The sequence below is a fragment of the Arachis stenosperma genome, chromosome 3, assembly GCF_014773155.1.
Source record: "Arachis stenosperma cultivar V10309 chromosome 3, arast.V10309.gnm1.PFL2, whole genome shotgun sequence".
Classification (NCBI taxonomy): domain Eukaryota; kingdom Viridiplantae; phylum Streptophyta; class Magnoliopsida; order Fabales; family Fabaceae; genus Arachis; species Arachis stenosperma.
In genome coordinates, this window is record NC_080379.1 from 161,580,651 (window position 1) to 161,605,550 (window position 24,900).

The window sequence follows — 24,900 nt, forward strand, 5'->3', positions numbered from 1 at the left end:
ATCATTGCAGAACAAAGTGTATAATATATGTCAGCATTGGTTAAAATATTATCTATGACTTTGTATTTTATTAGCACTGCAAATCTGTAATTTATGACAACTGTTGTTGGGAACTGGAATCACAGTAGTAATTAAAAATTGTACATGTATACACCTAAAAATGATCATCATTATTAAGACCATAGAAGATGCTACACTTATATATTATGTCATTGATTTCTTTCTTGCATGTCACATTAACTACTACAACATTTTTATGCAAATTTACATTCACATTGTATGCAATTAAAAAATAAATGAAAGTATATGACATCAATAGTTTAACATATAATAATCAACAAACTGTATACAAATTCAGAAATTGAAAAAAGGGATAGAATCACAAAAAAGTGAAAAATTAATAGAATAAGTTAAAAGTTGTTTTGACAATGATTGATCAGTTTTAGTACTCTAAGAATAAACCCACATCAAGCAAGTTGAAAACAAATTAAAGAGGATTCAACAATCGGCCACTTGAAAGAATGAAAAGATTAAAAGAAGTAAGTAGAGTGAGACCCAAAAACATACTACAAAACATTTTTTTAATTTCCAACAATGAGTACTCAAATTAAAAGGGATAGATACTCATGTAAGATTTGTTAATATTCATATTAATAATTCATCTTAGGATGAATCTAGATAAAATTGTGATAGTAATTTTCTAAAAAAAAAACAACCACTCTCATTATTCATTATAGTTCTATTTGATTTTTATTTTCATATTTTGCCTTTATATTTTTAGAATTTTTTGGTAAAAAAAATTAACAATAGTAATAAAAACTTCATTTATAATTTATTTCTTTTCAGTTCTTTTTCTTTAAAAAATAAAATAAAAAAGAAACCTAACTTGCCTAATAAAATTTTGAAACCGAGAAGTCACACATAAGATCATGAAATAAATTATATTTTTTGAAAACAAATGGAACACATATGCCCAATATTAATCAATCTGCCTCAATTTGTGGCTTAACATTAAGAACCTTAAATTAACTGTGTCCACTACATTTGATTGGGTTTGAGAAATGAGAGATAAGGAAGCATTGTCCATATTACAAAACATAGAGTTAGAATTAGTTGACATTTCGCTTTCTTTATCTTATAGTGGATGCTTCCTTTCATGTGGCCCTTCAAATTCTTCATCATTCTCCCTCCATTTTCGGTGCCTAAGGGCTATGGCTTTTTGAGCTACCCTCCTCACTTCTCTTAGTCAAATAACCTATACCCTTTTTGCCATCTACCTCACTCACACGGCAAAGTGGAAAAAAGAAGTCAAATTTCTCGCAGAAAGGTTTAATTTTTGGTAACCACTCCAATTAATTATGTGATTTAATTTTATTATTATATCCATAAGAACATGGCTTTCAATTATTTGCTACTTATTTATTCATTATTTGTGCAACTCTTCTCGTTTTGGCATCCCATATGAAGTAAATTAGTATGTATAATATGAATTAAAAAGGAAAAGTGTTTTACCTCTCATCACCTCTATCACTTATTAATATACACTCTTGTCTCATTTTTTTACATTATCTAAAACATTTCATCAATAGTGTGAGACTAGATATATAGCTAGGCTTAATTAGAGTAGTAATTATAAGGTTTAATTATTCTGTTGGTTCTTGTAATTTTATTAAATTTATAATTAGAATTTTATATTTTTTTAATTGAGTTTTTATATTATTTTTAATTTTATAATTAAATTATTTATAGTGTAAAAAAATATTAGAGTTAATTAAATATTTTTTTTAAATGAAAAGTATTCATAATTAAAATCTAATTAAATTTTTTATCGTATGTTTTTTAAAATAATATTCTATTAATTTTAACATTTTTTATAAAAAAATGATTTAATTATAAAATTAAAAGCAGTACAAAGATTCAATTAAAAAATAATATATAAAAATTTGATAAAATTATAAAACTAATATAGTAATTAAACCTAATTATAATAAAGAATGATTACGAGGTGCATGCATGTGAGTAGTTGTTGATGACTAGTGTTTGTGTGTGCTTAATTAACAGATAGGGTGATAGTCGTCTATAGAGATAAGAGGAACATTGGTGCAAAGTGATAGAAGATGGCGAGGTCATTTAAAAAGTGCATGATGCTTTGTTGTACCGGCAAGATTTCCTCGGTATGCTACTTAATTATTACTCTTGAAATCTTGAACACGTTCTATATATTTTTCAGCTTCCAAAATCATACTATCATAGCTTCTGCATAATATATACTAATTGATTGAAACAATGGTCCTTCTTGTGCTTAGTACAATACAACTAACTAGGGTGGGTTTCAACTAGTCTGCCTCTATATATATATTAAACCCACTATTGATATAATAAAGTTCAATTAAACTAAGTATGTAATTATTTATGTTAGTCACCCCCAACATTTACTTTGACATAAAATGGTATATATGCAAACCCAGCATTCTACGTGTGCATGCAATTTAAATTATTTTGTATTATTCAATATATAGTAGGATTTTCTTTCAATTTATTATTTTATTAATATTCACATCGAAGGTTATCTATAATTGCTTTAATCAAGTTTCTGATTTCTCAACCCTACTTTTGATATAAATAAATGATCCACATACATGGGTAGAAAAGCAAGTCAAAATGACGTTTCGTAACTTATTCCGTAACCTAAACGGAATTTATATAACGGATGGGTAGGGGCACCCTCACTCCCAAAAATCCTCCATCTCCATAGGGGAATCCTTGGGATATGAGTTTCAGAAAAAAAGGTAACAAACAAAATAAAAAAAAATTATATATATATTTTTTGGAATTTAAGTTCCGAAAAAAAAAAAACGTATTATTCACAAAGCTAGCTAACTCATTTTTAGTATTCAATCATTTTTTTTTTTAAAGTAAGAGCTCAACACTCAAATGGAGTAAAGTAACACTAAGATAATAACAATAAAGCCATAACAACTCTTATGTCATTTTCGGTATAACCATCAATAACATGAGTTATTTACAACACCACTCTATAGCACAAGAAAATAATTGCTCCACACAGTCGCCAATTTCTGTTATCTTATTGTAAAAAATGGTATCACTTCGGCGTAGTCAGATAATCCATACAGTTGAGAAAAATCCAAGTAGCCAATACTTGCGTACACCTCTCTTTTCTCATTGGCGCAGATCTCCAACTCTCAAAAAGTTCTTTCAAGGTACTAGGGACAATCCACGTCTGTCCAAACGTTGAGATCCAAGCACACCACACCTGCCAAGAGTACTCACAACTAATAAATAAATGTTGTATATTTTCAACATCTTTCTTACACAGCACGCACAAAACATCATTCTGTTGTATGATTCTCAACTTACTGGACCAGTCCTTTGTATTGACCCGACCTACCAATACAAACCAAGCAAATAACTCGAGGCGAAACTAGGCCTTTCCAAATCTCCTTTGTAAACTTGTATTTTGGTAGCTCCTTATCCAAAATCTGTTAGTGCAAAACCCGCACAAATGAATTATTATTATTATTATTATTATTATTATTATTATTATTATTATTATTATTATTATATTATTAAATTAATGCAACTAAGAAACAATATTTGATGTAATTAACGATCTTTCTACAACCAATATGTTATTTGATCAGTTATATATGCTAAGGAGAAAATAATTCTAAAATTATTTTATTTAATTTAATATTTATAATTATGTATTTATTATATTTAATATTATTTAATTATGTTGTTAATAATTAAAAATACAAAATAAAATAGATTATAATTAAAAATATAAAATAAAATAATTTTAAATTAATTTTCTATTGTCTACTACGTACCAAATATTTTTGCTATTTCAAAGTTCAAACACTAATTAACATAACCATATATCAGTTCCAATCTAAATCATTTCTACACCTAATTAATAGGCAGCAACCCATTTGTCACGGGAATCATGAATTCACATTTATCATAATAAGGGGATTGATCTAATTCCTTAATTAGCTTCTTGAGATTTTTTTTCCAGGTTATTAACGTACTTAACATCTTCTTGCGAGCTATCATATATAATACATCTAACAAAAAAGCATATTACTTGTTTGTTTTTTACTTTTTCATCATTTTAAAATATCTTATTTTAATAAATATGTGGATCCAATAAATGACGTTTCACATAATGAATTGATTAAAGCAAAATTATATATGGCTTACTTTGATAACACGGATACAAATATCTTAGTTTTTAGTTTCACATAACTCAATTTGGTTTTTTGAATTTTCTACGTAACTTTTACCTATATTTTGGCAGTTATATATAACCATCATAAAATAATTTCTGATGCCATATTATATATATAAAAAAAATAGTATTAATGCATTTGTTTATTCAACTTACTAAAAACAACGATTAAGTTGACGCGTTAATAAGAGGATTACTGTGAAAAACTGAAATCTAAAATTTGATTCGCTTACAATGAAAGATTAAGTGGGAGACAAATCTCAACAATTTATTTATTTTAGAAATTTCCCACATGGATATACGGATTTACCTGCCATGAATGATTAAAAAACCGTGTACCATTTTTGTTTCGAAACATATTTTCTTCCAATTCAGTTTTGATAAACTCACATATATAAATGTTGTATTAAAGATCGATAATAATTGAGGAGATCAGAAGAAGCAAAGTCATATATGTGATGAGATGAGATGTGTGTTGAAAACTTCAAACTCTGTATCCAGCATAGGCCACACGGCGTAGCTAGGATTATCAATTTTATATTCATATCTAAAATGTGCAAAATCACAAAATATACACCACCTTACAAAGCTTACAACTATGTATCCATTATTTTCTTCTCTTTTTCTATATATCAATCAATATACTAGTGACTCACATAACCCATATAAGTGGGTCAGCATGCATGGTGCTGAGGGAGTGTGCATCATTAGTTAATATTAATATTAAAATTTAATTATTATGTATTTAGTTTTATACATACGACTAATTATGTAAAAAATTATCTAGAAACAAAAGTGGTTTATTTTTTTACGTATTGGTATAATTTTAGTGAAATACTCAATTATTGAATTTTATGGTATTTTTTAAAATAATAAAAATAATATAATACGTTTTATTTGGATTGACAATACGTCTGTTATATTGTATATTTTAATTTAAAATATACAATATAAAAGGACGTATTGTCAATTCAAGAAAGACGTATTGTACTGTTTTTATCATTTTAAAAAATATCATAAAATTCAATGATTGAGTATTACACCAAAATTTTTTTAATATACAAAAAAAAAATTAACCACAAAAAGTGTGGGTTATTTAATTAAAATTTTTTGTTTGAAATGAAATGAGATATGAGAGGTGGGGCTTAAGGCAGAGAATAGATGATGTATGTGGTTCACTTGTAATTTTTTAATAAAATGTTATGGAACCAATAAATTTTATAATTTATAGTTATTAATTAATTATTGTTAATATTTTTAATATTGTAATTGTATAAAATTATATTTAATAATATAAATTTTTTTTATTAATTAAATATTAATTAAATTTTAATAAAAGTATTGATGATAGATTGGTCCTACTTTCTCATTTTTTAATTCCCAACGGTGTTCGAAACTCAACATCTGATATCATCTCTTCACATATAAAAACCGCAAGACATACATCAATTTTCTTCAGAAATCTCACCATTTTCATCATAATCTCTTCTCTCTCACTCACAAATTAAGGTCTGCATGCCATCTCTGATATCTCTCTTAATTTGCTTCATCCTTTCTCCCAGATTCACATGTATATACCATATATATTAATTAATAGATAGATAGTTATTTTGTTATCATATGTATCATATATTTGGATGATTGTAATAACAGAATAATAAAACTGAATTGTGCGATTGGAACAATAACATACAGAAGGAAGACATGGCAGCTGGAGACTCATACGATGACGCCATTGCAGCCCTCTCCGACCTCCTCAAGTACTCGATCTTCATCTCTCTATCTCTCTTTCTGATTTATTTTTATGAAAATTTATGATCGTCATCATCGGCGTTTTCCTTGGTTTAACAGACGAAACCGCGTTCCGATCGCTTTGTCTTCTTTTTCAGTTAATTAATTAATGAATTTGGCGCGGTGGTTTCATCTTTCATGTGTGTTGTTCGGCACACAGTGGGACCCGCACCGCCTTTGACGCATTCTATTATGTCTCTCAATTTTTTTTTTATTTGTTATTATTATTGAAGGGACAAAGCCGAACTCGGCAGCCTGGCCGCCGCAAAGATCAAGCAGCTCACGGCGGACCTGGAGGCCGCCGGTTCCACTCCATTCAACCCGGATGACAGGATCCGAACCGGCTTTGACCACTTCAAGAAGGAGAAATTCGAGTACTACTTCCCTTCCTCTCTCTTTCTCTTATTCATCTACCTAGCTACCTTCTACTTATTACTTAATCACTGTTTTGTTGCACCACTAGTAATTACAAATTTTTTATTGCCGTCATTAAAAACTTAATCACAACTCCTAATTAAGCAAATTTGGCTAATTTTGTCCTAGACGTGTCGAATATGACCAACTCATGAGTATATTAATTAAATTATACATATATTTATACATAAATTTTAGTAGGTAATTTTAATATATAAATAATATATTTTATTTAATTTTTAAAAAATAATATTAATTACCTATTAACTAAAATTTGTTGATCGAGTAAAGAGACTATTCTTGAATAGTGGCATCGCATCTGCACCTGACAGCAGAGGAACCGAACCTTGTGGGTTGTGTTGATGGAATATGTGATTGTTTTTTGTGGCATTAGTAGTACTTGACTGCTTTGTGGCTGGTGAAATAACGGAACTGCCCCTAAAGTAAAGGTGTTCTTGTAGTGGTAACATGAATTCAAGAGTTTTATTTATGAGGATCATGAGCGTGGCCACTTATGTAAAAATTGTGAATTTACTACTATTGATGAGAGTGGGACCAATAAGGTTATAGGCCCAAAATAACGTCAGACACGCATTATTGGCACTTGTGATAAGCGACATTATAAGTTGACTACCTTAACATTACAATGAATTCATTGGAGAGGAGATGGCAATGGGAACACATAGGATCATAGAGTAGTAGTGGTAGTAACATGGCAATAGAGATAGGATCTCACCCAAAATAAATGGGGCATTCTTTAAAGTGCCTTTCTATCTCTCGTAATTTTTTCGGACATAAAAAGGTTACTTGCTTTGTCTCGTGTGTTTTTCACTGTGACATAGGTTTGTCTTGCTTTATAAGTGTTATAAGTGGAATCAATTTTTTTTTTTAAAGTCAATAGTTGGATCTAAATAATAAAAATTATGTATATCTAAAATTGTTTGCTATATTTTTAATATACTTAAAAATTAATATAATATATATCTTTAAAATAGTGAAAACTCAGGTGTAGTCGACTTCACGTAAAGTTGATAGTTGAGAGCCGTTAGATGAAAATTTAGTCAAATCAATCAAATCATCTAACGACTCTCACCTATCAACTTCACGTGAAGTCGACTGCACTTGAGTTTTCACCTTTTAAAATATATATAAATAAATAAACTTTTCAATTGCTTGTTTATTGATTTTCAATTTTGATAAAATTATATATATATATATATATATATATATAGATTATCTTTATTATTGTAATTCAATAGTTAAACATTTTTATTTATTCGTTTTTCTTTTACTTTAAAAATATCATATAACTTATATTTTATTTAGTGATCTATTTCTTCAAAAAAAAAGTTTTGTTTTGTAATGAGAACAAAGATAATAATTAAACATAGCAAGAGATTTTATATAATAATATTCAAAGTTAAACATATTATTATTATTATTATTATTATTATTATTATTATTATTATTAATAATGGGATGATGATCCATTTGAAATGGATTTTTTTTAAAAAAAAATTATTTAGGAATTAAGTTGCCCTTTTCTCCGAGGGCTAAAGGAAGTAATGGTACAATAGCATTCAACTGTAATAATCACTTTTACCTTGCAATGTTAATGGTGAAAATCAGATTATCCATGTTAACTAAGTAGCTGTCTAATTCCCTTTTTATTATCAGAAAGAATCCGGATTTGTTTGGCGAACTCGCTAAAGGACAGAGCCCAAAGGTAAGTGAATTGCTCCTCCTCAATTTTGCCCTTTAGCCTCTCCATCGGGTCATGTTGACTTTCTTTAATTTCCGAACAAAAAGGGAAACTAAAAACAAAAGTAGCAGTAATAGTATTAATGAAATGAAGTCGACGCCTATATATTTCAAGTTTAATAGTGACATTTTTCTAATTTAGTTTGCCTTATTCTATGATCACATGCATTAACTACTATTATCACCAAGTGCACAATATGTTCATGCTACAGATAGCATATAAGTGGTCCTACTAATCGTTTTATTCTATAATATGGTCTTTTTCAGTAACAGCATCTATCGAATCATTTTGCTGTTCAATGTATGTAGTTAAGACTAGGGATATTTATATTAAATTAATTCAAAGTAATTTAACGTTTTATCACCCTATTGAATACCTTAATTAATGTTAAGTTTTGTTAGATACTAATATCTCCGGGCTTGAATGATTTTAGTTTAATTTTATTTTGAGTCCCAAAAAATATCATATAAATATTTATGAGATTGTATATTAAAAATTTATTGAAACTCAATGTAAAATTCGTTATTCTAATTCTTTATCTCATTTCAATTTAATAACATTACTATAATAAGATTACCATATTAATTTAATGAGTTTAGTGGATATTTTTTTTACTAAAGATAAAGAGACTCGAATTTGCGATTTTTAAAGTGAATATGGAAAGACTGTCATTTGAACTATAATTCATTGGCAAGTTTAGTGGATATTGAAATAGTAATATTTGTAGTAATGTTTTTTTAAAATGATACGATATCTCTTTATTGTATTATTTCAAATATTATATCTAATGTAAGCTTCAATCTCAAATCAGTTTAATTATTATAAAAATAAAAAGTAATATTAAAAATATTTCATTGGAGTTGTTCTTGATTTTGATTCACATGTTGCATTGTTTGCAGTTTATGGTTTTTGCTTGCTCAGATTCAAGAGTTTGCCCATCTCATGTTCTGGATTTCCAACCTGGTGAAGCTTTTGTGGTCCGAAACATTGCCAACATGGTTCCACCATATGAAAAGGTTTAAGTAATTTCATAAATCATAAAATACAATATATAATATAAGGTTGTTATTCTATAATATTAGTGCATAAAAAAATTTATCTAATATTTGGTGCTTCAAAATTCAATACAAAAATTTGACTTTTTTTTTTTTTTTTTTTTGAATGGCAGACGAAGTACGCAGGAACAGGGGCAGCCATTGAATATGCGGTCTTACATTTAAAGGTACGAATGTCATAACAATTCCATTGATGCTCCTATCTTCTTGCAAGAACATGATAAGGGTGGGTCATGCATGTGAAAAGAAAAGAAATAAGTAATAAAGTTTTGTGGTGGAGAATTTCCCTCATTATTAGTTGGGATCCACACGCATCTCACCTCTATTCTTTTATGTTAAGGCTCCTTTAAGTTAGGAGAATATATAATATTTCATAAACAATTTATGGATAAATGAATACAATATTAAGAAGGGAATATAATTATATAAGGTAGCTGAATACTACTCGAACAAAAAATGTAGGGCAACTATATATTTTAGTTTCAAGTATCTACTTTTTCTGTATTAGGTTGTAAATTCAAAATTGTTGTTGTTCAATTATGATTTATGACCCAATACCTACCCACCTCCACTACCTACCTTCCATTCATAATCATAAATCATGAATCAAAAGAAAAGAAGATGTATTAGTATACAAATTAGACGGAGATGGTGGAAACTGCAAAGATCAATGGTGGCTGCCAGCGTGGATGAAAAGAATGTCTTAAAAAAAAACTTATTTCGACATAAAACATGAACAACAAATAAAGAAATTAAAGCATTTTCCGATAAAAAAAAAATAAAACACTCGTACAATTAGATATGTAGTTGTGACTTATAATGTGTATATCATTGATAAAGAACTAAATTTTAGTTAGTCAATATTAGTCAGTCCTTTTTAGTTTTTATTTTTTAAAAAATTTAGAATTTATGATTTATAGTTTAGGACTTAATGTTGAAGATTTATGATTTAAAGTTTAGAATTTAGGATAAACAAAATAATTTTAAAAAGTTAGTTGATGTTAGTCGAAAAATATTAATCCCTAATATTGCTCTATGATACTTTTTTAGGTATAAAAATAAAAAAATTAACAAATAAAATGTATATAAAAAAAGGTGGGTATGAAAAATATTGCTCTAAGAAAAAATACACAAAACAATATATGGAAATTATCATTTCTTGTTTTAAATGACATATAATAGTCTTTTACTTTTATTATTATTATTATTATTATTATTATTATTATTATTATTATTATTATTATTTATGATTCTAAAGCGAAATGTCATACAGGTGGAGAATATTGTGGTAATTGGACATAGCTGCTGTGGAGGTATAAAGGGACTCATGTCTATCCCCGATGATGGGACCACTGCAAGGTATAATATTTTAATTAACGGATTAATCTATTTCCTATCGTAAATTATGGGCTAGATTCAAAAGTAGAAACATGATTTAATAAATTTGTCAAAAAGAGATAAAATACCTAAAGTAAGTACAAATAGAAAGGAAAAGAAGCAAACACACACGATTGAAAATCTTAATCTTCTATAGTAACTTTTTAGGCCTTGTGGTAATTTACACATATCTCCTTTTCACTCACATGCCATGCACAATCACAAAGAGAGTTTAAGAATTAGTATTTTTTAATTTTACTTAAAATAAACTTTGTAGTGCTACTCCATGAACTCTCACTTTTATTTTTATTTTTTAACTTAAATAAACTAAGGTAAACTAATTTTATATTTTTTATTTGATGATTAACAGTGACTTCATAGAGCAATGGGTCCAAATTTGTAACCCAGCAAGATCTAAGGTTAAAGGAGGAGCTGGTGACTCAAGCTTTTCAGATCAATGTGCCAATTGTGAAAAGGTAAGTTAAAAAGCACTGTCCTTTATTAACTTTCGTGACATTGAATTCAGTGTTTCTTAACTTTTGGTCTTCATATCACATATTATAAGGAGATCAGTGACTTGAACTACTTATATATATGTTTTTCTAATGCAGGAAGCTGTGAATGTATCACTTGGGAACCTATTAACTTATCCATTTGTGAGAGAAGCAGTAGTGAGTAAAAAGCTTGCATTGAAGGGTGCACATTATGATTTTGTTAAAGGCAGCTTTGAGTTGTGGGATTTGGACTTCAAAGTCACTCCCCCTGTGTACCTGATTTAAGAGAGAGATATAATATTACTACATCACCTTCAAGGAGAGTTCTCAATCAAAATCTCATGTATATTACTTCTTTCTACAAGTCTTCTGTCTTTGTAATTCCCAGAAAAAAGAGACGCAAACACTCGGCAAAAATAATGCTCCTTGTGACCTAGATAATCTCCTAATTTTTGTTATGTACTTTTATGTTCCAGCAAACTTTTGAATATAAGGATACTGATATATCCACCTAAATCAAAGTAATGCTTTTTTGCATTCAATATAAAGTATTTACTTTAAAAAGCTTGGGTTTTATTTATTCGGACACTCTTTAAATTGGATGACAAAAAATGTGTGTTTTTAATCTAATGATGATAATAGAATGGAATTAGTGTTCAAACAAACCCAAACTTTCTATTATGTGAAATTAACATTGATTGTTCTTTGTTTTCTTTGAGACATGAGACCTCAATCGTAGTATATGAACAACTTGTCAATGAAACATAGTATGTATCCATATGAAATGTGACACACTATATTGATTCACACCTCAACTATTATTAAATAGGATGCAAACTTAAAAATTAAAAGGTGAACATATAAAGAATAGAAGTTAAAAAGGTGTGAGTTAAGACAATGTTTCTCATTAATTTGTTTCATTTGGACATGTCCATGTTCCCTTAAGTTTAAAACAGACATTTTTCTTGGGAAAATAGTCATGGATAGTTTGAAGGAACATTTAGCAGTGAAGCTTTTTATGTATAAATCAAAACTCTGATTTACTCACACGGAGAGTGAACATCTCTAGGAAATAGATAGACAGCAAAATTTCCTACCCCTTTCTCTCTCTTTATGGGATGGGACTTATGACAACCTTTCCAGTAGCACGGTTTGTTTCAAGGTAAGTGAAGGCTTCAGCAAGCTGAGCAAAGGAGAAGGGACCTTTGGGATCCACAACTGGCTTTACTTGTCCACTCTCCAAGTAAGGGTTCAGTTTCCTGAGAACAGCTCCATTGGAAGTAACCACAAATCTGAACCCAGGTGGTGTAACTGCTCCTGTTAGTGCCACCACACTCCCACCTTCTTTCACTGCCTTCACTGCCCTCTCACATTGCCCTGCATATCATTAATCGTGTAAGATCAATTCTTCTGGAATTATGTTAAAATATGGGATATTATACACGGCGCTTTTTGAGGTATGTGTCACGTTCTATAAAAATATAAGGCTATCATATGTCATATAATTTAAATATCAGAGGAAGTTAATGCATCATTTTACAAATTCAAGAATGTCATGTGGAGATCAATATGAAAAACTCTAAAATATAAGCTTATGAGATTCCTTTCTTATGTACATATACTGCTAAAGGGTTTCTTATGTTTGATTAAACAGGTTTTAGCCTCAAATTTAACCATGAAAATTGAAAATGCAGTTCATAATCTTCTACTAATTGACACAGTAATGATTACGTGCATACATCATGGAAAAATTTAGGCATGCAGAGATTGGAAGAACATGAATGATACAAGGAGAACACAGTTTTTTCTTCTTACCAATGGCATCATAAACGACATCAAATTTTTCTGGCAAGTCTTCAAAGTTCTCCTTTGTGTAGTCAATAGCCAAATCAGCTCCCAAGCTTTTCAACAGCTCCAAATTTCTGGTGCTTGAAGTGGCAGCAACTCTTGAAGCCCCAAAAACTTTCTTAGCTAGCTATTATTAATCATTGAAGGTACACATGAAGTGTAACATGTTAGTGTGTAAACCTTCTTATAGCATTAATATAGAGTTCTAATGACTTTCTCTCATGCTAGAAATCTGAATCCATGAACATATTTTCTCCCAAGCTAGTTAGTTGAGTAATTTAGAGACAATGAAACTAGCAGTGATGATATTCTAAATACCACAGAATTAAAAAATTGCAGCATCAGCATCTCACTCCTTGCCAACAATCACTACTGCAAATAGACTCTCAAACATTTTTATACTCTTGAGAAATAATGCAAACATAATCTTGATGCAACATCATACTGAGCAACTGCTTACCTGAATGACTAGGGTTCCAACACCACCAGAACCATTTAGAACAAGAATGGATTTACCAGGGGAGAATCCAAGCCTCTCCAAACCCTCATAAGCAGTCTCAATTGCAAGAGGAAGAGAAGCAGCCTCAGCAAAGTTCAAGTTCTTTGGTTTTGGTGCTAACAATCTCTCCTCAACAGCAGTGTACTCAGCTAAAGACCCAAACTGCTTAGGCCCTTCAAGTGCTTTCTCATTAACATCACCATATACTTCATCACCCACCTTGAAATCCTTTACTTTGCTACCAACCTTCACCACCACTCCGGCAACATCGTACCCCGGAACAGTCTATTCACAAAAGACCCAAATTTCATCTCATTACTTGAAAACAAAATATGTAAAATGTGATTAAGATCTATGGCTGAGCAAAGATAAAATGTGACTAGATTGTTGATCTGACAAGCAAAGATAAATATGATGATAGAACCATTCTAACATGAAACAAAAATCAAATATAAAATCATTCTAATACCAACAAAATCAATCTATGGTACCAAATTACTCTGAGCTTTTCCTCAACAATTGTTGAAATCATCTTCAGATATAGCAACTTTTATATTCCTCAGTCCTCACCTCAATTAATGAAGCTACCGTACCCTTTAATTAAGCAACTAATGAGATTCTAATACAACAAAAACATGCTATTTAATTAAGCATTTAAAAATTAAAATCATGCTGTTCCATACCTCTACATTACAATTGCCAGAATTCATTATGATAATTCAAGAATAAGCTGTGTACAAGGAATGCCTATTTATGAATTAAGAATAAAATCTAATCATGATAAAATAAGCCCAATATCAAACTAAATAATACGAGATATACCTAGATACTAATATGTAATACACTAAGTATATAGAAAAAAAAAAGAGCAGAAAATAAGTAAAAGATAAGTGAGGGAAGATGAGAGAATAACCGGAAGAGGAGAATCAGTGGCCTTGAACTTTCCCTGCCTTCTCTTGGCATCAACAGGGTTAAGAGCAGCAGCAACAACCTTAACAAGAACCTGATCCTCCTTCACATCAGGGACACCAACACTGGAATCAAACTTCAACACGTCAACACCGCCATACTCACCGTACACCCATGCCTTCATCTCAGAAGGCACAGCCGTCGCTTTAACTGCCTCAGAAGAAGCAGGTGTGGTTGTAGCCTGAGACCTCACCACCACAACTCCTGAGTGTCTCCGACTCTGAGGACTGAAGAATAACCGGTCCCTGTTATTTTCCCGGAAAGGAAGGGAAAATCTGAGAGAAAATGGAGAACTGGAAGGGAGAGAGGTGAGGTGGGAAGGTGTGGAGGAGAGTGCAGCTGAGACGGACATTGTTTTCTAACGGCTTATCACTTATCTCTGCTCTCAACTAACTTTATAACTAACCATGTGAATGTTACATGTTTTTGTAACAGAAAATATTCTAGTCAGGTGAGTGCCAATGTCTGAATTAAATTTATTTATTTATTATAATAAATTCGTGTGTATAGTGCATATGATTCTAAATTATGTCTTGTTACATTGAGATATGATTATGGATTTATGGTACGGTACAACAATTGGAATTGAGGTGTAGATTTAGTGCCGCAAAACGACGTCGTGGAGCATGGCTGTGTAATGATTATGACTCTTGTGAAGTTCAGAAATTATCAAGTCCAAGTCTCCATGAGTCCAGAGAAGGAGAAGTCTCTAGAAAAATTGCTAGCTAAAGAATCCATTACGCTGTCTAAATATTTCTCTTTTTGGTCAGGATTGGGCTAATTTTGGTAAAACTTATTTTGGGCTAGCCCAATTTGAAACTTGCATAAAAATATTGGGTTGACCCGAGAAAATTTTACATGTGGGGCCAGATCGGGTCAATATTGACCCGAAACAAGTGAGCAGGAACAGTTGCACATATCTTCTACCTTATAAACCGACCTCGACGGCTGAGCTGCGTTTCGTGTTGGTTTCAGATCTCTCTTTTCTCACTTCCCTCGCATCTAATACACGCCTTCTTCTCTATTCCAGTTCCTACTTTCAGGTCAGATTCCATAAATTCTGTTACTTTTTCGCTAACATACATAGATTCCAAATTCTATTATTCCATGTTTGTTTCTTTCTTTTGTTTCTCCGATTTCAACACTAAGGATAGCTTATAAAGCTTCAAAATTTTCATCCCTTTAAGCCCATGGTAGCTCGATTTCTATATATGTGTGTGTCTTTGCAATTGATTGATGTTAATTTATGCTTCGCTTAATTGTATTAACTTTGGATTGGCCAAAGGGTTTTTCCTTGGCTCGTAATTTAGATATAGAAAATCAAAAAGTGATCAATTATTAATTTTTATGACCTGTGTTTATCCCTGATTGATGTTGATTTTCAAGGAAATTATAGTTGGGTGAGCGGAATCGTTTAATTTACCATTTTGTTGTTTTGGGCTTTTGGTTTTTAATATCTTATTAGATGAGAATGAGATGGGCTTTATCATCGAGCTTGATTTGACCTTTGGCTTTGTTGGAATGCAGATATGGCAGAATCAAAACCAGGATTGAGGAAGCCTGTGTTTACCAAGGTTGATCAGCTTCGCCCCGGGACCAGTGGGCATACTTTGACTGTGAAGGTGGTTAGTACCAAGTTGGTGATGCAGAAGGGTCGTCCTGATGGACCTCAACCTCGGCAAATGCGAATTGCTGAGTGTTTGGTGGGGGATGAGACCGGAATGATCATTTTTACAGCCAGAAATGATCAAGGTATAGATGATTTTCTTTGATTCTGCAAAGTTGCTACTTTAGAAGGTTTTTGATGTGTCATTGCGTCCTGTTGGATTTTGTCACTATATTTTATATATTTTTTTCATATAGTTAGTTGTTTTTGGTGGATTCATTTAATTGTGAAGGGATACTCATTTGTTTCTAGCGGTAGGTTCACAATTTTAACTATGTTAAGCTGACATATGAAACAGAATTTGCTAACTTCATTCGTATTTGTATGACTTTTGAATAAAGTATTCTCCTAGTGACATGTCTTCTATTAATTTGATAATATCTGAACTCGTCTGATAAGTTCTCTAATGCAAGATTTCAACATTTAGCTTTCGGAGAAAATAAAGAAGTCTGAAAGACCAAAGTATTCTCTAATTTGGTTCACTCACATCCATATTTTGACATAAAACAAATCATGGACACAGAGACAATGAATTTTATGCTTCTCCCGGAGATAGATCAAAGTACTCTGATTATGAGATTATGGATTTGTACAGAATTGATGGATGGATGGGTAGATAAGGAAAATGTAGTAATAGGTTGGTGTGATAAGGAGATTTGTTGGGATTTTGAGTCCACCTCCTTGGATGGGAACATAATATTCTCAAAGCACTAATCATAAATTGCAAAGAATCACCAGAAGAAGATATGTTCTGAATACATTAACAATCCTACAATATTTGCTAGGATCTACTATCCAACTCAGAACATGGTTATGTGGGTTTGTGATTGGATTTTTGAGTTACCTGTACAACTTTTGGGATGGAAGGATTCCAATATGGTGGTCAAGACATCTTTTGGTGACAGTCAAACCGTACTTTATTTCTAAGATGTCTCTAGCGCACCTTCAAAAATCAAATGACTCCAAACCTCGTAGTTTTAGCCCTCTAGTGATATGAGTTGCTTTATCTACTAACCAGGTGGTGCTACGTTGTTTTCATCAAGGTGCTGCCCTGCATCTTATTTGTTTGGGTGTATACTGCTTAAGTGGTGCTTCATCAAGGTGGCTATTGCTCTGTTTGATATTTGTTCTGACTGTGTCTTATAGGGTTCTATGTGATTTTTCCGCGCATACCTGCGCTATATTAAACGCTAGTTTTGATTTTAAGGGTATTTCACCTAAGGATATCTATGCTTGAATATTATGCACTTCATATAGGACCTGATCCTTATGGTTCCTATTATACATGTTACATCTCTACTACTGCAGTACTTCTACTCCCTTTTGATCTTAGGTAGTATTTCCATCTGGTCACACTTGTAAACATCTATGGACTTTGGCTAAGAAATTGATTGTGACTAATCCTCTAAGCATTAAAGTTTATCAGCTGCATTTTCTTATCAATGCATTTTAGTTTCTAAGAATATTAAGCATTTCTATTTCAGTTGTTCCAATGAATTGAAATAATGCCAAATGCCGTCATCTGTAAAACACTAAATCATTTCATGTCTTGTGAGAATTCAATGATCTACCAACTTTGTTTTTTGCCTTTGTTTTGTGGACACACGGATTCCATTAGTGAAATATATGGATATTGGATAATGACATTATAGAAACAGGGTATGAATGAGATAACATATTCCTTCTTCCTCTGTGTCTCATCTTTAGGCCTTGAGATTGAATATTGTCCTTGCTAGTTTATACCATGGTTTGCTTGTGTTTTATCTGGACTATTAGATTGAAGCAATGCACATTTATAGTGAAGGATGCTGAATTTATGCTGACTATAACTTATTTTTTCATGTTAGTGATAATAGAAACAGAGGGTTAATTGAATCTGTCAGTTTATATCATAGTAATTTTTAAATGGATTTGGATTGTAACTTCCATGCTAAAGATAAGTAAGTATTGCATAACTAGAGCAACTTATGAATAATGTTCAGTGTTGTGTTTAGATATTAGATAATGATGCCTGAAATGTTGTAGGCACCATAGAAGTTTAGATGAAACCAATGTTTTTAGTATAAAATTCAGTAGTATAGTTTCAGCTGTAGCTGTCGAAGAAAATATGTTTGAAAGAATATCTATTTCCATAAGCTTGGTTGCCTCATTTTGACCTGTTCACAATTAGAATGAAGATATTATTCCATAATTTTACCAAAAATGCCTGGGTGTGTTGATTATCTGATTCCATCCCTCCCCCCCCCTCTTTTTTTGTTCAGTGGATGAGATGAAGGAGGGATCTACTGTGATCCTGCGCAATGCCAAAATTGACATGTTCAAAGGATCAATGAGACTTGCTGTCGACAAGTGGGGCCGTGTCGAAGTCACAGAACCAGCTAGCTTCACTGTCAAGGAAGACAATAACTTGTCCCTCATCGAATATGAACTGGTGAACGTTGTGGAGTGAGCGACTCGATACTGGTACAACTTAGCAACTTCTGCTGTGTCATAATGGTCAGAGAATAAAACAAATCCAGGAATGCAGTCTACTTAGGAATAGAGATTTTGGAAGTCAATGGTCCAATGTTGCTTCTTAGTTCTTACACCTGACTCGGTGGTTTTTCGCAAGCTGAACTACTGAACAGAAGATGGCATCAAAGCGGAAGAAGAATATAATGTGATTGGCTTCCAAGTCTTGCTTTTTGTTTTGCTATCTTATCTATTTATCTCTGGATTTTCTGTATGTTCGACTGCTATGTATTAGAATATTATGTGGAAGAGTAGCCTTCATACTTGGTCCCTTTTTGCCTTCATATCATACGCAGTTACCATAATCTGTAGAACAAAGGGAAATCAAAGAGTTGGAATCTGAAATCGTCAATTAGTTTCCAATTGCAATTGGACGGTTAAAACTAGAGAGTTGGAAATATTCAAAGAATAATGGCACACCCTTAAAAGGCTACTTATACTTTGGAAGAGTAAATGTGTTGTATTTCACCAACCCATGATTTCTGTCACGAATTTTAGCAGAATGTTCTGGTTGAATGTCGACTTACAAATTTATGCTGCTGATAACTTTGCACTGGGGATTGTTCTAAACTCCTAATATCCATAGCTACTATAATATTAGTATACACAAGATGTGAATGTCAATAATGTCGGTGCTTTATGTCCTTTAGCTGCCATTCACACCTGGGTATCTTTGTGAGTTGAGGGTTTTGAGAAGGAAAAAAAGTTAACGAGCTTGAATGGTTCTTCAATTACCATTTTTTTTAAACGTGAAATTAAGCTAAAGTATCTTCTCTTTTCCATCCTTCAAAATAAAAAATACTATCCACAAATGAAGCCAAGTAATATATATATGTATGGATGACAATGGTTAGCTCACTAAAATAAGTGTTAGGGTTTGAATTCCGTCTTGTGCAAGCAGCAGGTTGCTAACCCTTAAATGAAGTTCAGTACCACAACGGATTAGTCATTAGCTTGCTGGGCTGGAGAATACGGTAGAAACCAATATATATATATATATAAAGCAAGAAAAAGAAGAGATTTTAGAAATGGATGACAGTGTGATTGATCGAACGGTTGACTGGTATTGACATAGTCGTTTTCTCATAATTCCTTAAGCTACACTCTTGCCAGTGGAATTGAGTTCGAGCACCAAAACCAAGCACATGACAATATAAATATATGTAAGGTCCACATTCCACACCACCAAAGAAAATTTTATAAAGTCTTGTATTATAGCCTTTAATAGAGTTATGGCACTCGCATTGCTGTCTCTCTATTCTCACCTTCAACCTCCTCTGCCCACCGGGCACCACCTATTTCATTCATTACCCATGCCCCCCTTATCTCTTGTATAATAATGGGTAAGCCCCAACAAACTTTTGGGCCTTAGAAGCAACAATCATGGCTTTCGATCTGCATTACATTGCTACTACACCCACTTGACGATATTTTATTTTGATCTCTTGAATATATATATGCTCCAACAAAAATGAATTTGTGATGATGTTTTCTTATTCTTACTGTTTGATATTGTTGCATGATATATATATGCTGATGTCAGTATCAGGTATCACGCCTTCTTTTATGCTAAGATTAATTAGTGATGGTTCTTGATTTAGCTAGCTAGATAGCATAGCAGTCCCTTCATTCAATGCACAGGAGGGTTCCACGATGTACATTATTAAGAATTATATAAACATACACATGTAATGAGGACAAAAATAATATCCCAGGGAAATAAAATCATGTATATCCATGTGCACTAAATGCTTTGAAGAGTGAGTGGCTTAGTTGTCCATAGAAAAATAAAGGGGTGGCTTTATTCAAAGAGTAGGACCCGAATATGTGTGCCACCATCTAATAATGTCTTGCATCGTCATAAGTGGGAATCAATATGATCTCCAATATGAATATGAACATGAATATGGGATATATGAATTGTAATTATGTAACGTAAATTGTATAAATCAAAGAAAGGGAGCGTCTCTCACATGGGTAATGGGAAAAGCATTGAAAAAATCAGAAGACAACTTTGAAGAACCAAGACATGCGAGCAGTTGATCATGAAAACATAAAAATGAAAAGAGAGTGCAATGATTCACCGGCTTACAAAGATATTGCGATAGATCAACGTCACAAAGAGAAAGAGGAATTTCTACGTATATTATTGTCGGCAAACAAGCTAAGTTAAGATTTCAGAGGAACCCTATTATAATCAAATATATATATATATAACATTATTAACGCCATGATAGCACTACAATAACATCTAGATAGGATTGCTGATTTGGCATTGATAATGTGATAATGGATAAAAAGTGAAAATGTAGATGCAGGTAATTTTTAATAAATTTGATAGTTGAGAATGGTTAAATAATTTGACAGATTTAATTAATGAAAAAGTATATATTGGATGTTTTCACGAGGTGTGTACATTATTATTCTAATATTAAGATCTAGGTGAGTAATTTGGAGAATTTAGTGTGTTTTACTTGAATTGGATCAATTTTAAAATTCGTTGTTCATGTTGTTCAAAAAAATGATTGGTTAATGGTTATTTAGCATAACTCTTAACTAAATTGTCATCTAACAACTCTTAAGTATCAATTTTAGAGATAGTTTGACTCCTAGTAAAAGTTCATTGTTCAAAAATTTATTAGTAAACTTTGATTGTTTTTATGGTATTTAATATTTTAAAAATATTTCTATCACAGTTGTTGTGAGGTCTATAAATAATAATAAAAAATGAATTTTATTTGTTTTGAATGTACTAACTTCAAAGTGCTTAAGTAGAACTGTTATTGAACAGGAGGGTTTGGCTTGTACATGTACATAGTACATATAATCCAAAATCAAATTTAGTTTTGTCATTTTTTCAGTAAAAATTTATATGTAATTATTTTTGTGTAAAATTGATAATTAAAATTTTTTAAATGATAATTTAGTCAAACTTATGATATTATTTAACAACTTTCATCTGTTTAACTTAACATAAAGATAATTTCATGTGAATTTTTGTTTTTTTTTTTTTTTTTACCACTGCAAAGCTTATTAGTTGTTATTTAATTTAATTTATTAATATTAAACATAGTCAAATATCTTTGGTTTGTTCCCTGATCCCCTTACCAGAAAAAAAAAAAGGTTTTTCTTATTCAGGGTGTGCAAACTGAGATACAATAATGTCGGTGATAAGTTAGAGGCAAGCCACCACGTTACTTTATTATTATGTGCCTTCGAACATGGATATAAATAAAATTAAAATTACTCCTCGATATTGTCTACAGATGAAAATGAGATTGGAGCTCATGGCACATCAAATTTAATTAGGCGTGACATAAATATCTCTCAAATAATTCTGTTAAAAGATAAATAACATGAAAGAATTAAGTAACTAAATCTTAAGTTAATTTTTTTTTTCTTGACATACAATGATATATATTATATATACGATGTTCAACATGAAAGAGTGCATTACCGTTAATGTTTGAAGCAAACATATCCTCGTAATTATGTTATAGTAGATTCTCACATGAAATAGCATAATATGATAAAATATTATAATTCAACTTTTACATTAAGATCAACGAATTCAAAAATAATACTTTACATTATTTATTTATTTATGATTATAGTTTATCATAAAATATATAAAAAAAAACAAAGTATTATTTAATGATAACAAATACTTTATTTCGTATCCCTAACCAATTCCCCTTCTCCATACGAGGTGGGAAAAAAGAAGGTCTACTATCAACATTATTACACTGGCCACAAAAAAAAAAAAAAAAGAAAAGAAAAAAAAAAGAAAGAAACATGATTACACCGGTGAAATTATAAAAACATTGATCAAGAAAATTTAATAATAGACAAGCTAAGTTTTTTTTTCTTTCATTTAGAAAAGGACATGCTCTTCCTTTCGTCACTATCTTCTATTTTTTTTTCTAAAAAAAAAGACTCCTTTTTTTTTTTCACTTTTCCTTTTCTGAAATGGTCTCCCATCAATTATGCTTCTCGTGCGTTAATTGGTGGGAGTGAGTTCAAACATTAAACGTGTTTTAATACATGTTTTGGCCTTTTGGGGAAAATTTATCTTGTCGGCATCACTAATTGAAAACCATTAAGTATGTGGTATTTTGTCAATGCCTGCACATGTCATTATTATATTCACTTAGCTCTACTGAATTTAGTTGATACGATGGACAAAAAATGAAATAAAAATGTAAATAATGATATTCAAATATAGTGATTGAAACCAAACCAATAGTCGTCTTAATCAAGATATTGTGTTGTGAAAAAAAAAATATAGGGGAGAAATGAGTTTAGTGAATAATGTAGTACGATAATTTTTTTTATTTGTAATTTTTGTAAGGATGTATTGTATTTTTAGTTTATTAGACTAATTTTAAAATTTATTATTTATATTATTTATAAAAATTATTATCTACCTAATAAAATTGTTGTGTTATTTGTTTGAATAGTAAACCAAACCGATTTATAATTAATAATAAATTATTTTTCTATTATTTCTCTAACACGCCTTTAATTAAGAGCCTGAGTTATATAATTTTTTTCATAATATTTTTACTTCTATTATGTTAATCAAATTCTAAATTTTTCGGTCATAAAAATTTAATATTATGTCATAATATTTTTTTTAAAATTAAACTAATTAAAAAATATATAAATAATTATATTTTTAATAAATAAATTTTATTTTATTAATTAAGTACTGATATTTTATTTAAAATTTTGTTGACAGTAGTTAATTTTTACGCCCCGTCTCGCTCTTCAACATTCACTAAAGTATATATTGTTAAATCAAAGTTATCACCATACACTAAAAGTATTGTTAAAACCAATATTTAATATTCCTAAGTGAGTAGTATATATATATATATATATATATATATATATATATATATATATATATATATATATATATATATATATATATATATATATATATATATATATATATATATATATAATTTTGTATGATATTTTTTAATTAAATAAATCAAAAATTAATTCATTATAAATTTTAATTTTATTTAAAAATTTATTATTAACTAATAAAATATTATATATACAAAATATGATTTTTAACTGACACATATTTAAATAGTCTAGTAAATTAATTCCCAACTAACTCACCTTGGTTATGGTATATATATAAATTAAATTATCAACTCTTCATCGTTTAGAAAATAAAGTCAATGTGACAATGTCCATAAAAGCAGCCGTTTTTTTCCTTTTTCTTCGAATAATTATATTCTTTATTGTGATGTGTCTTAAAGGGAACACATGTATGTTGGCGTTATAAGTACACCTTCAGAACCTTTAATAACTTTGATAGTGCTAAGTGCTATATGTCACATACAAATGCTAAAGCCATTATTCCCGACCTTCGAATAATTAGCTTTATAGTTAACTTTTTTAATTAGTGCACTTTAATTTGGATATATTAGCTGATAAGTTAACTGTGGAATCTCTTTAATTTAATTAATGAAATTAAGATTAGGATACCAACTAAAGAAAATCTTGTATTATATTATCATAATGTCATTCCAATCACGTTGTTAAAGTACGCTTTTTAATTTTTATATGGAAGCAAAGTATGTGTTGAACTGGCATATGAGAAGGAGAGGTGCTTCATCTCATTGTGGGATCAGAGGAAACAGAACTCGGACCCTGCGAGTTAGGTCACTCAAAATGGACGGTCCGAGTTCCTCTCCTCAAAACGTACGGTCCAATAAATGACAGGGGAACACGTGTCGTGCAGATGCTTCTCCCCAAGCGGTGGTGTATAGCACCCCACATAGTCCCATACTCACCATCCGAGTTATATACTTTCACTCATTCACTCTTAAGCTTCACTTTCACTATTCTTCTTCTTCTTCATTCTTCCATTCTTCCAAACTCTGCACGGTAAAAGTTAAGTAAAAATGTCAAAAAAAAAATTAAAGATATAGATCGACTTGAGTTTCATATTATACATTATCTCAGTCATCCTGATTTATAAATTTTTTTAAATTTTATTTTTTATATTTATAATTATTATTGTTAGAAATTTAATTATTATGATTATTGTTAGAAATGCAATTTAGGAAAATAAATAGAATGATGATTAGCATTTTTTAACGTTTGTTAGTTTTTTCTGAAATTTTTTTACTAATTTTTAATTATAATTATTATTGTTAAGAAATTAATTATAATTATTGTTGTTAGTTGTTGATTCTGAAAATGTAATATAAAAAATATTTGGTTTTGTAAATAACGT

General features: G+C 30.4%; 3 protein-coding genes across 9 annotated transcripts; 2 read left to right on the forward strand and 1 right to left on the reverse strand.

The window, feature by feature from the left end:
* Positions 1-1,090: 1,090 nt before the first annotated feature.
* LOC130969098 (carbonic anhydrase 2-like) lies at positions 1,091-11,682 on the forward strand. Of its 6 annotated transcripts, none has more exons than XM_057894678.1 (10): positions 1,091-1,339; positions 2,062-2,174; positions 5,906-6,012; positions 6,277-6,417; positions 8,135-8,183; positions 9,119-9,235; positions 9,388-9,441; positions 10,548-10,633; positions 11,022-11,127; positions 11,263-11,682. In XM_057894678.1, exons 2-10 carry the CDS (start codon positions 2,118-2,120, stop codon positions 11,428-11,430), a joined length of 885 nt encoding a protein of 294 aa, XP_057750661.1. In that variant the 5' UTR covers positions 1,091-1,339; positions 2,062-2,117; the 3' UTR covers positions 11,431-11,682. The 6 variants fall into 6 exon arrangements, with proteins under 6 accessions (XP_057750661.1, XP_057750663.1, XP_057750662.1 ...); XM_057894680.1 differs by having other exon boundaries at positions 5,948-6,012; XM_057894679.1 differs by having other exon boundaries at positions 1,100-1,327.
* Positions 11,129-14,937, reverse strand: LOC130969096 (2-methylene-furan-3-one reductase). 2 transcript variants are annotated; one of them, XM_057894677.1, is made up of 5 exons: positions 14,406-14,937; positions 13,454-13,777; positions 12,961-13,120; positions 12,243-12,522; positions 11,129-11,421 (listed from the first exon to the last, which is right to left on the reverse strand). In XM_057894677.1, exons 1-4 carry the CDS (start codon positions 14,811-14,813, stop codon positions 12,257-12,259), a joined length of 1,158 nt encoding a protein of 385 aa, XP_057750660.1. In that variant the 5' UTR covers positions 14,814-14,937; the 3' UTR covers positions 11,129-11,421; positions 12,243-12,256. The 2 variants fall into 2 exon arrangements, with proteins under 2 accessions (XP_057750660.1, XP_057750659.1); XM_057894676.1 differs by lacking the exon at positions 11,129-11,421 and having other exon boundaries at positions 12,016-12,522; positions 14,406-14,936.
* Positions 14,938-15,358: 421 nt separating this feature from the next.
* LOC130969018 (uncharacterized protein At4g28440-like) lies at positions 15,359-18,922 on the forward strand. Its single transcript, XM_057894570.1, has 3 exons — positions 15,359-15,504; positions 15,989-16,213; positions 18,389-18,922. The coding sequence occupies exons 2-3, from the start codon at positions 15,991-15,993 to the stop codon at positions 18,574-18,576; spliced, it is 411 nt and encodes a 136-aa protein (XP_057750553.1). The 5' UTR covers positions 15,359-15,504; positions 15,989-15,990; the 3' UTR covers positions 18,577-18,922.
* The last annotated feature ends 5,978 nt before the right edge of the window (positions 18,923-24,900 follow it).

What these genes read in the sequence shown, in the direction of transcription:
- LOC130969098 (XM_057894678.1), top strand. Translation starts at nt 2,118, where the DNA reads ATGGCGAGGTCATTTAAAAAGTGCATGATGCTTTGTTGTACCGGCAAG. An exon ending in GCCCTCTCCGACCTCCTCAA is followed by an intron (nt 6,013 to 6,276) that starts GTACTCGATCTT and finishes TTATTATTGAAG; the next exon opens with GGACAAAGCCGAACTCGGCA. An exon ending in AATGTGCCAATTGTGAAAAG is followed by an intron (nt 11,128 to 11,262) that starts GTAAGTTAAAAA and finishes TTTCTAATGCAG; the next exon opens with GAAGCTGTGAATGTATCACT.
- LOC130969096 (XM_057894677.1), bottom strand. Translation starts at nt 14,813, where the DNA reads ATGTCCGTCTCAGCTGCACTCTCCTCCACACCTTCCCACCTCACCTCT. An exon ending in TTGGAACCCTAGTCATTCAG is followed by an intron (nt 13,121 to 13,453) that starts GTAAGCAGTTGC and finishes GATTAATAATAG; the next exon opens with CTAGCTAAGAAAGTTTTTGG. An exon ending in TGTCGTTTATGATGCCATTG is followed by an intron (nt 12,523 to 12,960) that starts GTAAGAAGAAAA and finishes AATGATATGCAG; the next exon opens with GGCAATGTGAGAGGGCAGTG.
- LOC130969018 (XM_057894570.1), top strand. Translation starts at nt 15,991, where the DNA reads ATGGCAGAATCAAAACCAGGATTGAGGAAGCCTGTGTTTACCAAGGTT. An exon ending in TACAGCCAGAAATGATCAAG is followed by an intron (nt 16,214 to 18,388) that starts GTATAGATGATT and finishes TTTTTTGTTCAG; the next exon opens with TGGATGAGATGAAGGAGGGA.